The 15,719-nt window shown below is 38.0% G+C and overlaps 1 protein-coding gene across 1 annotated transcript in view; it reads left to right on the top strand.

The window, feature by feature from the left end:
* KCNB2 (potassium voltage-gated channel subfamily B member 2) overlaps window positions 1–15,719 on the top strand; it is a 388,139-nt gene that overhangs the window by 14,309 nt on the left and 358,111 nt on the right. Inside the window, exon 2 of the mRNA XM_045454916.1 lies at window positions 12,708–13,391. Within this exon, the coding sequence (XP_045310872.1) occupies window positions 12,813–13,391 (579 nt within the window). The 5' untranslated portion in view covers window positions 12,708–12,812. The remainder of the gene's footprint in view (window positions 1–12,707; window positions 13,392–15,719) is intronic.

Here is a 15,719-nt window from a genome sequence, read left to right as displayed (position 1 = left end):
AATGTATCTAAATCAGTAGGTGTTATTTGTAATTTATGGTCTTTTCCCATTCTGACCATTACTGGAATAGTAGAAATTATAGATTTATGTTGTAGTCAGGATTCATTAATAATTAGGTTCAACTCATCAGTATTTATAGGTTTAGCTGAGTACGAGATAGTTAGATTGCTCTTCACATTTTTTTCTCTTCCACCATTCTAATTTTATATTTATTTTTGGTGCCTTATGGTAGCAAGTTCTAGTAGAAAGAATATAGACTCAGGAACAAAAGAGTTGTTTTCTAGCCCTGGTGCTGAATGGGCCCTGGGAAAATCATTTAAACCCTCTAGTGTTGCCCTTCCAAATGCTATGAATTTTCTATTTTTAAAGCATCTATCTTGACCATAAATCTCAAATACTAAGCTAATAACATTACTTTTGAAAGTCACTTACTAAAATTTATTTAGTTTTAAAAATTTAGAACTGCAAAAATAGTTGCCAACCCTACCATCTCTATACATAAGAGAATATAACCTTTCATATCTTGTATACATGCCACCTAGGCCAAGGGACAGACATAATGTTATAAGAATTATTTGAGTTTTCTTCTTATTCTTTTTTTGTTTTTTAATTTTGGAGAGAGAGAGCAAGTGCGTGAGTGGGGGGAGAGACAGAGAGAGAGAGAGAGAGAGAGAGAGAGAAAGAGATCATCCCAAGTGGGCTCCAGGCCCAGCATGGAGCCTGACATGGGACTTGATCCCACAATGCTGGGATCATGACCTGAGCCAAAATCAAGAGTCAGATGCTCAACAGACTGAGCCATCTAGGCGCCCCTGAGTCGTCATCTTCTATATCGTGCTAAATGTATTTCTCAATATTGGTTCTATGTTTTCATTTATTTATCATTCTGAGTCATCCAGAATCCTGCCATTCAAGGAAAATCTCCAGCCTATTATGAGGTTAAGGACATGGGGTTTCCATTAAGGTACTGCTGGGTTTGAATCCTGGAACCAGTACTCACTAGTTATGTCATCTTGAACAAGGAACTCATCTTTCTGAGCCTCACTTTCTTTATTTCTAAATGAAAGATAGTAATACCCATCCCTAGATGGGTTGAGAATTAATGAACATTTTCATTCTGAAAATTAAATTTAAGGGATAAGTACAGTGGCTGCATATAATAATCACTCAATATGTGATAGATGATAAAAATGGTAATTATTAACAAAATTCACAGAGCAAATGAGATCATAACTTTGGCTTTCCTTCAGATACATCTCCAAGAATATCCCTGCCTTCTAAGAAATACAGTTTCTGCTTATGGACATTTTGACCTTAAGCTGAAATAAAATCCAAATTGCAAATCTGGATTTTATAGCAATAGCTTATTGTACACTGACATGCTCTTTGCCCATAATCCTGACTACATGAGGCTCATAAAAGTGAAAAGGAGTGCTTTAAATATCACCATACCTATATCCAATATTATTGATTCATTTTTGGAAGAAAAGAAATTCAGAAAATAATATAACAACATTAAACAAGAACTGGAAAAGGGGCTAAAAGTCCTTAATTTCATCATTCTTAAACAGACTACTCCTTTCAGTGAAAACAATAGCTGTCCTTAATTTACGAATATTTTCACCTTTGCTTCCAAGTAGCATTCCTTATTGTACTATCACAACCATACTTTTTACGATTTTTCCACACTGTTTTCCAAAGTATTTATTTCAAGACTGTATCATCTGGTACAAGTCACATGAACTCAAGGCTTCAGTCAGTCCATCTGTGGTCCTGAGTTTTCACATTTTTATTTTAGAAAATGTTGATGGAATATGATTAATTCATTTTCCTCATCCAATTGTACGAAATTATATTATTAGCAGTGAATTTAACATTCTAAGTTTCTTAGATACTAGTAGGTCATCTCATCCATCTGCCTTACATTCTTACCATTAATTACTTATTATCATGGTAGCTCCCTAGCATTTTACACAACAGAGACACATGGTAGATTGAGAAAGGGGGCAGGGGCGAGGGGAGGGATATTTATAAAGTGCCATATGCAGATGGATGCTTAATAAATGCTGTTTAATGATCCTCACTGATGACAAGGCTAGATGGGAAACATTAATTAAAGGGGATGTGGAGATCGATGTCTATAGTTCAGTGAGCCTCCTTCCTTTTCTACTTAACGCACAGAATAAAAACCAAGCATATGATTACTTATGACACATCCTGATTTTTTAAATTAGTTTCATTAATGAAGGATACCAGTGACTTGTTAGAAACTGTGTTTTCAGGCCAGAAGCTAGAACACATGACAGTATTTTGAATATGTACAGTCTGGAAAGGTACCTTTGTCTGTGGTTACACTGAGTATCCTCAGGTGGATTTTGGCCATAGTCTGCTTTGAGTCTGAAAATGTGGTCACCTATTCATTGTGATTTAAATAAATTGGGAGAGATCTCTGCCTTTCAACTTAAGCTATTTTCCCAACCCAGGTACTGTTCTTCTGTTTCCATTACTGTCAGGGCATTCCTTTGAGTAAATTTTGCCTCCCTCATATGGTCTTCCCATGGCAGACTTAGAAAAAGAAAAGATCATTGTTGAAGGGTGTAAGCTCATCTTTTGAGGAAAAAAAAAATGGACTCACTAATTCTGATACCTTCTTTTCTCTTCTTTTATTCTTTTGTTAGTGGAAATTCAATCACATTGGTTCTTTGGGCTTGCATATTTTTCTTAGGAGTGAGTAGTGTGAGCTGAGAAATAGAAAATTCACTTTTGCAAAATTTCAGCTTAAGAAATTGACAAGGGTGAACTTTTTCCTGTTCTTCATTTGTCCAGTGGGAAATGTAGATGAGTAATAGTTACTCAAATCTCATAGAATCATAAAATTTGAGTGATAGAAGGCACTTTGTGGCCATCTTCTCAATCTCTCAGCAGGGCAGGAATTTCTCCTGTGTGTACCTGACAGATGGTCACCTGGCTCTACTTGAACATTATTACAAGGTCCAGTAGTGTTTTCAGGCAGCATATCCCAATTGGGACAGCAATAATTATTCGAGAGTCTTATTTATTTATCATTTCTTCCCTACATGTTTCCAGAAAATCTAGCTCTTGTCTGAACCCAGGCCTTGTCAAAATAGGTAAATAAAGGCCAGTAGAACTTCTAAACAAATTGGAAGTCACCAAGATACACTGATGATGTTAACCAGAACGTTTGACCAAAAAAAAAAAAAAAAAAAAGAAAAGAAAAGAAAAAAAAGAAAAAAGGATAATAATGCCTTGAAGTTCATTATTCACTCATTCACTCATTCTCTTGGATAGTCCAAACATTTGTTAAGCATTTGCATACCAAAGTTGCAAATATCGATAAGAGATGTTCATTACTTTTAAGAACCCACAACCAAGAAGATATTTTCAGTTAAAGCTCACAACACCGTCTTCTCCACTGTGGTTTACATCACAGTTGTAGTCAGTTGCTTGTGTGTTTGTTTGTAGAATGCCTACCATGATGTCAGAGACTGTGCCTCAAGCAGAGTAGGGCACATAAATATCTGCTGGATGAATGAATAAAAAGAATGAATAAGCAAATAGCTATGATACAATGATAAAAGCATTATAATATATAGGACAAACTTCTAGTCCATTATAGCAGAATAGATTAACTCACCCTAGAACAAGGTATGTGTTCTTGACCTTGAATAATAAATAAGATTTTCTCAGATGGAGGGGTACCTGGGTGGCTCAGTCAGTTAAGCATCCAACTTTGGCTCAGCTCATGAACTCATGGTTTATGGGTTCCAGCCCCACGTCGGACTGTATGCTGTCAGCGCGGAGCCCACTTTGGACCCTCTGCCTGCTCTCTCTCTCCCCTTCCCGTGCTCTTGCTCTTTCTCTCTCAAAACTAAACATTAAAAAAAAAGCGTTTTATCAGATAGAGAATTTGGAAAAGAGCATTTCATTCATGAAGGTCATATTGGATTTGGGGAGTGGCAGGTAATATGAGGTAGCTGGAATGAATATGATTTTTAAATAAATGTTAAGTAGGGGCGCCTGGGTGGCTCAGTCAGTTGAGCGTCCGACTTCGGCTCAGGTCATGATCTTACGGTCCATGAGTTCGAGCCCCGTGTCGGGCTCTGTGCTGACCGCTCGAGCCTGGAGCCTGTTTCAGATTCTGTGTCTCCCTCTCTCTCTGACCCTCCCCCATTCATGCTCTGTCTCTCTCTGTCTCCTGTCTCAAAAATAAATAAACATTAAAATAAATAAATAAATAAATAAATAAATAAATAAATAAATGTTAAGTAAAATATAAATCTAATCATTCACTTTTTCATTCAACTAATCTCATTGTGGCTCTACTTCGTGCCAGACACTTGGGCTACAATGGTGAGTAAAATGAGACATGATCGCTGCCTTCAAGGAACTTAGAGTCTAATAAAGAAGATGGATATTAGTCAATAATCAAAATACTCATCCCAATAAATATGAAACGGCTGTTGTGACAAGTGCCACATGTAAAAGGCACCTAATTCTATATGTTCTTAAAATAGGGTTATTGCATAATCAAGGTGATTGGGGGATGCTATCTATGATGTGATTCTTGAATTGATTTCTGAAGGTGAAGAAGGGAGAGAGTAGAAGGTGTCCAAATTCCCTGTGGTAGAAGGAGGGTACACGTTAAAAAAATGAAAGGAAAAGCTAGAACACAGAGCATGAGAGGGAGCAAGGTACGTGATAGAACTGCAGAAAGAAGTAGAGGGCAGACCTTGCAATCTTTGTATGTAGCTTGTCTTTATGTGGAGAGTGGGAGGCATGGAAGCATCTTCTACAAGAGATGACTCCAGTCTGCTGGTGTTGGGGCTGCAGTATACAGGACTGACTGAGGGGTCCGGAGGTGGTTATCATGAAAACTGGCACTAGGAAAGCAGAGGCAATGAAAAAACGATTCTGTGAAGTTCACCTTTCTTCATAAGAATACAATCAAGTTGCCTGGCTACAGCCATTACCCTTTTAAGGGTGCCCTTTAAATGAACAATATATAGGAAATAACACATCTCAACTTTTAGTGGAGTTTGAATCAATATTTTGACATGGAGGCAGACAAAGAAATAAAAGCTTTTAAAAACTTTGTCTAGAAGGTGGAAAGCAAAGAATAATGAGGCGGGGATGTAATGGAAAGAGACTTATGTAGGCATTTATAGATCTGGATTCTAGTCTAAATATAGCAACTACCAGAGAGAGATCAACCAAGTCACATGACCTCATTGGATCTCAGATTTGAAACCTGGAAATAAAGAATTGGACCAGATCATATACAAGCTCCCTTCTGCCACACTTTGTGATTCTAGTCTCCAAATATGAGGGGATATAAAGTATGGTATAATGTTTAGGCCATAGAGACTCATCTCAAACCAGACTTAGTATTTGAGCTCTTAATAAAAACCACATTGCCTGTAATGTGTTTGATTAGGGAGAAGTAAGGGAGTGGAATGTAATTGGAAAGTGTAGTTTTGCTATTAAATGGAGCTCAACTGAGAGAAACATTCCTTGTCAAGAGTGTTACTAGTGAACGTTCCAGACCAATCATTACATGATCTAAAAGCTAATTTTGATGGAAGAAACCTAACAAAATGTTCAAATCCTATCCAAATTGCATGAACATTTTTTTACTTGGTTTTATAGAGGCTAAATCTAACTTACAGATGCCAAACACCCAGATGGCATATGAAATTTAAGTCCGTCACCCAAACTGAAGATTGCATCATCCACATGGAACAGCAGGTAGCAGCTGAAGTTTGTGATTTTTATCAGGAGGTCACAGGGTGGCCCAGCCTCGTTTTTATTTCTTTCAGTGGCACGACACCAGTGGTTTCTCTGTTGGTTGCCCTTTTTATTTTTCTCATTGCCTTTCATCTTATTTATCCCCTTCACTGCATTGTGACTCTGGGAAGACTTTTGCAGGAGGAAACATTTAAAAGGACACATCTTGGGCCCCAACGTAAAGGGCACTTTTACTTTCATAATAGTAAATCTTCCACCAGCTGAATGGCTGAATGCGCCCATGAAAGTTTTAGCCTTTTTTGTGTGTTTGGAAATAGAGTGAGAATTTTCAAGCCACAGCTATACCTTGTAGTTTATAAGTGGTCCAAGATGCATTATAATAACAGTGTTATATTTTTCAAAGTAGGGAAGCATTTTTTTTTGTCAGCTATGTCTTATAAAAAGCCATATTTTCTAAAGGCAAACCTAGTGTTTTACTGTCTAATTGTAGCAAACATATATATATATACATATATGTATATATATATATATATATATATATGTATATATATATATACATATATGTATATATATATATGATCTAATTATTTAAATAGTTCTCAGTCCTGATGAAGAAAAATCATATTATGTCTCTAAATAAAATAATTTATTTATAAATTTGGTTTTTCAGAGACATCTGTGCTATTGAAAGTGCTCATATTGCATATTCTACTTATTACTTGTCTTTTCCCCTTCTTACTGCAACACAATGCTTCCTCTGACCACTGAAAGCAAAGCTTTTATGATTTTGTTTGAGTGTATCTAAAAAAAGCATCGGTTATATCAAGGATAAAAGTCCTGGATTTTTTTTAAACTAAGGACTAAAGAGTTGTGCTAAAGTCGAGGAACATACTGATATTAGCAGCTTTTGATTGCAGGAAAGAAATGCCACCTTTCACCATTCTGATGACAAGGACAGTGTTTCAGTTATTAGTAGAACTTGACATATTAAAAACCAATAAACACCATGAAATTCATTAGTATTTCTGGCCAGGTTCTAAAGTAATTCAGCAGGTTTGTTGAATTTCTTAGGACAGGTGAGCTTCTAGGACCTTACTTTAAAGTACTATCTTTCTTAAACAAATTTGATTTGCTTTTAACTTGTTATAATTTTATTTTTCATTAGTAAATCCTGGAAATACTTTAAAAATTTTCAGCAAGTTCTAACATTTTTTTTTTAAAAAGAAGCATTGATGGGGGTGCCTGGGTGGCTCAGTCGATTAAGCATCTGACTCTTGATTTCAGCTAAGTTCATGATCTTGTACTTCATGAGTTCAAGCCCTGCATCAGGCTCTGCGCGGACAGTGCAGAACCTGCTTGCGATTTTCTCTCTCTCCTCTCTTTCTGCCCACCCCCCACTCACTCTTGCTCTCAATCAAAATAAAATAAACTTAAAAAAATAAATAAATAAAAATAAAGCATTGATTACATTTTCAACTAATATGGCGCCTTTCTCTTTGGATATCTACTACAAATTACAAATCAACTTTGTGGCTCTCTGAAACAGAAATAGCCGTTACAAAAAAAGATGCATTTACTACTTAACACCATACATGAAAATTGGAGAAAATGCTTTAGAGCATTTAGACCATATATAGAGAGTGATTTAGACTTTAAGGTCGCAGAGCTATTGTGTGCAAATGACTGCTCCATGTGTATTAGCAACACAGAAATGAAATGTTAAACATCACTTAGAACTTTAGAAAGATTTGCTTTTCTTCTTCACAGGATCACACATAGGACTTATCCTGCCTTGCTACCCTGAGGAAGTGTCAAGTATATGACATAATGGTAGTATTTTTGAGAATACAGTTACCCCCCCACAGCCACAACCTGGAGTCTCAAGCTGTAATTACGATGCCATGATCAGAAAGTTGTGTTTTAGGTTTGGCCCTGAACGGGTGGCAGTATAATTTTACGCTGCTGGTAAGAGCACAGTGCAGCTGTGCAAAACGAGAATGTTTGTTGTTGTTTATTGTTTAAAGAGTCGTTTTTTTCTCTAACAGACTAATGAAGGGAATTTTAGTACATTTGCACTGGTCGACTGATTGTTGCAAGCTTGACTTTCTGTTGATCAAATGAGGTGAAATAAATCAACAAACTGCCAAAAGAAAAATTTACTTAGATTTTGCTCATGAAATAAAAATGTCTTCAGTTTCTAACGTAAGTTCTATACAATGGCCTAACATCTATATCGTTTAAACATTGAATTATTATATTTTATATTATACTTATATGCTAACTTTAATTAGATGATTAATTTTTATGGAGTAAAATTATTATGATAGACATAATTTCACTTATAAAACTAAATGTGAAAAAAACATCGCATCATATCCATTTTAATTACTAAAATTAAAAACCTAAATTCTTTAAGCTCTTAAGAGTGTCAAGACACAGTACCTAACCCAGAGGGAACTGGCAGGTTCATTGTGAGAAGTAAGATAAATATAGCAGAAAAGAATGTCGATGAAAAATGAAAACTCAAAATATAGAAATTTAACTAAACACTAAATAAAAGACGTGAAACTTTTATGATGGTCTGAAGGTATTTTCAACCTCTGGTAAACATGAAAGAGTTCTTGAAATATGGAGACGATATTTTTTTTAAAAACTTTTTTTTAAGAAGCTGGGCAGGAAAAGTCTTCACTAACTCTAAAGTAGTATGATGTGTTTACTTTTAGCTAAACTGAAGATGGTGATTGGAGCAGAGGGCGGTAGAGGTCATGGAATCATAGCGGGAGGAAAGATTAGCCAAGTGTCCTAGGATATTAATGACTTGTAGGCATAAAATGCCATTGTTTAGTGGTGGAAACAAGTCCAACCAGAACGATGAGGGGGAGACAGAAGGTCAGCCCAACTGTACCCAGCGGTCCTGAGCCTCAGAGCAGAGCCTTGTGCAGTTTCATACAACTTCCCATACAAAGCAGCTCAATTTAGATGTTCTTCTCTTCTTCTGGATAGAGATGTGGCATTTTCAGCTCAGGAGGATTTCATATTAAGGAGATAGAAACAAGTTTGCAAATATAGGAAAACCTTGGTTTGCAAGCATAATTTGTTCTAGAAACATGCTGGTGATCCAAAGCACTCCTATTTCAAAGTGAATTTCAAGAACCATTGGCTCAGCTGTGATCACGTGATGTTGTTTAGCATCGCGTCCAGCTGGTAATACAAGACATTATTTTTTCATCAAGTTAAAACGTGTTAGAAATGTTTGCTCATCTTGCAGAGCACTCACAGAACAAGTTACTCGCAATCCAAGGTTTTACTGCAGATAGTTTGGTTTTGCGGTTGGTCAAAGGATCTGAGGGTAGAAAAAGTGAGGGAACAAGACTGGAACAGCGGGAGAGGAATGGAAGAAAAAGATAAGCAGCCTGTGGGGAAACAGAGACAGGAAAGCGGGAGGGAAAAGGTGCAGAGAAACAAAGAGAAGGGAGAATGACAGGCAGGCGAGCAAACAGAAAGGCTCAGTGCATTTCAGAGGTACTGTGCTCTGCACTTGACTTGAACTGTGGGCTCCAAATATGACCATTTGTTTTCTACTGTTATTCTGAAAGCTTGATGAATTCAACACCATTCACAGCTCTTCAACTGCTTGAGAACTTCTGTCCTTGAGCCTCCATTCCTCATCAGGCAACAAGCAGAACATTCTGGCAAGGGAAAAGAAAAACTTAACCACTGTGTAACAGTAATCAGAGTCTTAAGAAAATTAAGTCTTAAGAAAATCAAATCAGTTGGTCACATTCTCTCATCCTAAGTTGCTCTACCCCTGCTTTGAAGATGGGGCATTGAATTTCAGCTGTCTTTTATGGTAGGATTTGCAATCGACACTGGATTTCCTATAATAGAAAGATTTTGAACTGTAAAAAAAGATATTTTGAAATATGTCTTATGATCTCCCTTCACTTGAGACATACAAACTACAAAAAGGACATTCACTGTAAATCATGTGTGAAATTAGCTGAGAAAAATGGTAACTGTGAAATAACATTTATACGTTTAGTAATGCCTTTTACAAGATAGCACGTCACACTAAGCCCCTGACCATGAACATGAGATGTTTGTATCAATGTTGGAGTCTGTTCTCACTCTTTCCGGGAAACCTCCGATTCTGATATTCTAGTCAGTTCCAAAACTGTTTATCTTTTTCATATTAGTGTAAGACATGATATTTCAGAAAGAGTAAATTCATTTTACCTTTATTTGTAGCCAGTTAAAAACGGATTAGCCTTTGTGTATTATTCATGTGGTCTGTTCACATAATCTTTATGGATTGCTGAGATGTCATTGCATTTGCCACCCAGTTATTTAATGCAGAACAGACATTCCGATTTGCTACCGGAACTGCCCATCTCTAATATTTTTAATTGTTTTCCCTGATCCTAATATTGTTGCTCAATTTTTTGTATGTGTATATATACACATTCTCTTGTCACCCGAGTACACGGTTTGGGCATGGGTATTGATAGCATCAAGGATACATGCTGTGAGGTGCCTATCATGTGCAGGTACAGTGCAGGTGCAGAAAAGGTGGGGCCAATAGTTCCTCGCCTTACAGAAACCAAACTTAAAATGAGAAATACAGATTTTCTTACTCTGTTCAGATCTACCGCCCTGTAGTGAGCACTTCACCTAAACCAGCTCACTGAGTCATCATGATACTGCCTGTGATACCGTAGATACTGTTATCCTCATTTTGTACAGTAAGAAATTGAGACTCGGAGAATTTAAGTGATTTACCCAGTCATTGTGGCTCTTCTTTATTTTTGTAAAAATAGGTATTTTGGGGACCTGAGATGAAAGTATTTATCTACTCAAAATATTTCTGTCACTATGTAGTTGAAAAAACTCTCAAGTCAACTGTATTTATTGGCCAGATATGAAATACTTCTTATATAGTCCATCTACTTTTTTTCCACAAATATGACTTGTTTTTATTTGAGAGGATACTTGGCTTCCAGATGGAGAAATAAATTCAACTCACAGGAGTGGAGAAATCAGAGACATTGCAGACATTGGTGTGTATCTTAAAAGAGAGTTCTAATTATAAGGACCTCTTAAATCTGAGAGTTTTTCCCTTTGGTATAAAGGCATTGACTGTGAAACATGGTGTTTTGCATTACAATTGGTGTTTTGGAGGTATTGCTTGAAACTCCATGATTTTCTGCAAAAACATTACAGGGCCAGATCAAATAAGAAGATGCTTGCTGCTGCAGATCAAAATAATAGATCAACAAGAGGGAATACTAGAGCAGTAGTGTCTTAAAGAATTAGGAGAAAAGAGCTGTGGAACAAAAGACTACAAACACAAACACATATACACACGCACACACACACATTCTGACATATACTATGCACACACAAATATATACATACACAACATGTAAATAAACACATTTTAGGCAAGTCATTCAAATAACCCCATTTATGCATTTTTCTGGCCATATACATTAGCCCTACTTGGTCTTTTGTCAGCTGTTTTGTGGAAAACAAAGAATTGATCCATTATTTAACATTTATTAAACCTTCACAATCTATGAGCACTGTGCTTCAGTGACAAGGATACAACAGACAAGATACTTTTTGTCTTTAAGAATTCCCCATGTCCTGTGGGAAAGGTGTTATTGCAGTGGTATGATGACATAGAAGTGACATTCACAGAGCTTCATGATCCTAGAGGAGGGATATCATGGAGGCCTTTTTTGGAAGATATGATGTCTGAAATGGGTCTTGAAGAGGAAACAGCAGTTAGTCAAAAGGAAATGGGAGGGGCGCCTGGGTGGCTCAGTTTGTTAAGCATCTGACTTTGACTCAGGTCATGATCTCCTGATTCCTGGTTTCGAGCCCCACATGGGGCTCTGTGCTGACAGCTTAGAGCCTGGAGCCTGCTTCGGATTCTGTGTCTCCTCTCTCTCTCTCTCTCTCTCTCTCTCTCTGCCCCTCCCTTGCTCACTCTTTCTCTCAAATAAGTAAATAATAACAAAAACCAAAGGAAATGGGAAAGCTAGAAGCCCTTGCAGGACGCAGCATGAAGAAAGTTCCAGGAACTTGAGACAGAAGGATGTGTGTAGTCTGGGATTGCTGGAATATAGTGATGAAGGAGAGATGAGAGGTGAGGGTGGAGAGGTAGGCCAGATCTAATAAGGCTAACTGAAATTTTATACTGCTGAGAATGATGAGCCTTTGTAGGATTTAAAGCATGGAAAGGTCAAGTTTGTATCTTAGCAGATCATTCTGGTAGCTGTATGGAGAATGGTTTTTAGGTTGACAACACCAGAGTTTGGGATCCAGTTTAGGAAGCTGTTGTAGAATTGTAGGCAAGAGATGCTGAGGGTTTGAACCAAAATCATGGTTCAAGGGTGACAGGCACTGGGTAATGGTAGTGGAGTGCTTAAGCAATGTTTAGAAGGTACGGTTGGTTAAGGCCTGGTGCTTATTAGGATGTAGACACATGGATTAGGATTTCTCAGAGTTTAGCTGGGATAGCTGGGTGTGGGTATGAGGAGAGCCAGAAATCTGAAATGGAGAAAGGACAGGAACTGGTGGGCAGGTTGGAGGTGTGGTCAGTTTAGTTCAAGGTGTTTGTGGTTCATCTAGAACGAGCTGTTCAACACAGATATTTGAGCCTAGAGCTTGAGAAAGTGGTCTCTGGTGATAAATTTGGGAGTTGCCAACCTCTAGATGTATAAAATCAAATGCACAGCCTCTTCTGTGTGTGTAGTGCATTGTTTTGCCTTTTCCTCTTTTCTCCTATCTTCAGGCAGAGATTCCTATCTCCATCAATACGTGATAATTAATACCATATTTACCTCCTGGTGGTGCACGAACAACAAAGCGATCCCAGAGAATGGGAAATGCCTTAGGAAAGTGGAAGTAACTGAGTGATTGTTGCTTTTTTCCAGTTGTGTCGGTGGACATGCCTGCCTCAGAGGGATATCACTTCAGCTGACCCTCCCACAGCTCAGACTTTTTGAGGATCCTGACTGTGTGGCTTTGCCCGGTTCAAAATGGCAGAAAAGGCTCCCCCTGGCTTAAACAGGAAGACTTCAAGATCAACGCTCTCCCTTCCGCCGGAACCTGTGGACATCATCAGGAGCAAGACGTGCTCGCGGAGGGTGAAAATCAACGTGGGGGGCCTCAACCACGAAGTGTTGTGGAGAACGTTGGACCGGCTGCCGCGGACACGCTTGGGGAAGCTCCGGGACTGCAACACGCACGAGAGCCTCCTGGAGGTGTGCGACGACTACAACCTCAGTGAGAACGAGTATTTCTTTGACCGGCATCCGGGGGCCTTCACTTCCATCTTAAATTTCTACCGGACGGGGAAACTCCACATGATGGAAGAAATGTGTGCACTCTCTTTTGGCCAGGAGCTCGATTACTGGGGGATTGATGAGATCTACCTGGAGTCCTGCTGCCAAGCCAGGTATCACCAAAAGAAGGAGCAGATGAACGAAGAACTGAGGCGGGAGGCCGAGACGATGCGAGAGCGGGAGGGAGAAGAGTTTGACAACACCTGCTGCCCGGAGAAAAGGAAGAAGCTCTGGGACTTGCTGGAGAAACCTAACTCGTCCGTGGCTGCAAAGGTATGAAAAGCGGGGTGTTGCTTCCCTGTGTGTGGTCGGAAAGGTGTTGCCTACTTCCCAGAGAGCGCGATTGTCTTCGTTTTAGGTGTTATGTGGCTACAGGGTGAAAGACACTTTCCAGAAGCTTAGAGACTCAGAGTTATTCTTCCCATGTAATGTCATCGGATGGCATTGCTCTTTCTTAAATATGGTTATTGGGTAGGAACAGGCCTGGGCAACAGAGGCTTTGGAAGGGTTCTGGTTTCCATGGTGCTGTGTGGTGGTGGTGGCTAGAGTTTGAGGAGACAGCCCTCACTGGGGCCATCACATGCAGAGTCCTGCAGAAGGCTGGGGCCTGAGCCCCTTGGATAGAGGCACGGTGCTGTCACTGAGGTTGGAGGAGGTGCCTCCTGGTCTGGTTCTTTAGAGGATCATGGTAAAGAGAGAGTATGGCCCGGTGTTGTTGAGAGGGCTGCAGGAGTAGGGTGGTCCATGCGTGAGGAAGAGGCCATCTTATGAAGCTGTGCAAGGTCACACAAAGTCAGTGTCCAGAATGCATCCGTTTACCTCCCTTGTGAGGTCTACTCTGGCAATAATGTTTCCTACTGTTGGTGTATCGTTTTTTTCCACAACTGAGGCATTACTCTACCTTAGAGTTCATCCTGTTTGCTTAAAATGAAGGTAAATTCATGTTTCCACTGTGCCTGCTTATGTCTAGATCTCAGAGTAAGTTTGTTTTGTTTTGCCATGAATTGCAGCATTTAATTCAAATGCATGATTCTGTTTGTCTAATTTTATTTAGAGCTTTGGGGGTTAGTGCAAACTGATTTTCATCCCATATATTTAGTACTGTATTGCAATATGAATAATGAATAAAGTGTCAAGAGTCATCTTTAGCTGCAGAAGCATAGTATTGGTATTTTGTGCATAATAGATGAAAATGGAATGTGGAATAGAGAAAAGAAAAATAGCAGAAAAACGTATCATCATATGAATTCTTTGAATTACTTAGAATTTTTTCAATTATTATTTCTTCAAAACAGTAAAGATTATGGAAGTATAATAGGCCATATGCACCATTTGGCTGGAAATTAAGATCCTATCTGATAATCTACAACATGTAAATAGTGTATACAAATGAACTGAATGCGGATGGTCATAAAACCGCCTTTGCATTGTTTGATATGCCTAGTTTTGCATCTTGTTTTCTTCTAGAAGTGTTTTACCTTGTGGCCAGGACATGGAAATAAGTGAAATAAAATAGAGTTCTGTTGTATACGATGAGGAGAATGCACCTCTTACAGCAAATGGACAGATTTCAACTAGGTCTTTTTGTAGTTATGAATATTTTGTTTTCTTTTATCTGTAAGAAAGAAATAGATGTGCTACACTTGTGGGTTTTGGTTGAGAAAGGTTACTGCTCTTTCTAGCATCAAATATTAGGTTGCATATTTGAGTCACTGCTGAAAGTATGGAGTGAATTTTGAAGATGAATGAGATTGTTTGGAGGTGTTAAATGAACTCTTTCAAGCCTGTAAGCAATTGAGGTCAAAATCATCGTTCCATCAAATGTTCCAGAGGGTGGTAGCCAAATATGTAAAAATAAGCAACTAAATCACAGAAAATTTGAAGGTTAATATGGCTTATTTGCTTACAACAACATTATTAACAATTAGGTACTGTTAATAGAAAAAATCTTAAGGTACACACATTTGTTTTTCTGAAGAATTTCTATTAAGGATAGAATAGGGTCAATAACCTGATTTCCCAGATGAGGGAGTTCATTTAATGCCTAAATTTTAGACAGCCATCTCTTCATCTCTAAGAAGGTAACGTTGATAATGGCCTATTACATTATGCTATTGTATACCCCTACGCATCAGATAAATTGTTGAAACTTGCTTCAAATTAGATATCAGATAAGATATCTACCTACACATTATACCTAGCAGCTAAGGACATTGTTTTGGAAATTTTAATGTAGTTATAAATAATAAATTTGTTTCCAAATTATTAATCAAGCTAAGCAAATCTTTGCTAACCTGCGTAGATTCTTTACTAAACTTTCATAAAGGGGTTGTATTTGTTTATTTAAATATCTACATTTTCCTCTCTGTTTGAATGGAGAAACATTATGGAAGTTATTTACATTTGATTATATGGTAGTTTGTTGAAAATATTGTTCATTTGTCTGAGGTTTGGAACCTTTTAAAAACAGCTCTGCACGGTGTCTTATATAAACCACTACCTTTTCCTGTACTCTTCTCAAATCATATAACTTGTTATTTCTCTAGAATAATTCGTGGTGAGGTGAGTGCTATGTGTGAATAGTATTTTTACAACTTAGGA

Source organism: Leopardus geoffroyi, chromosome C3 (genome assembly GCF_018350155.1).
Source record: "Leopardus geoffroyi isolate Oge1 chromosome C3, O.geoffroyi_Oge1_pat1.0, whole genome shotgun sequence".
Lineage (NCBI taxonomy): Eukaryota > Metazoa > Chordata > Mammalia > Carnivora > Felidae > Leopardus > Leopardus geoffroyi.
Note: the sequence above shows the minus strand (reverse complement) of the source record. Positions and strands in the feature narration are given on the sequence as shown.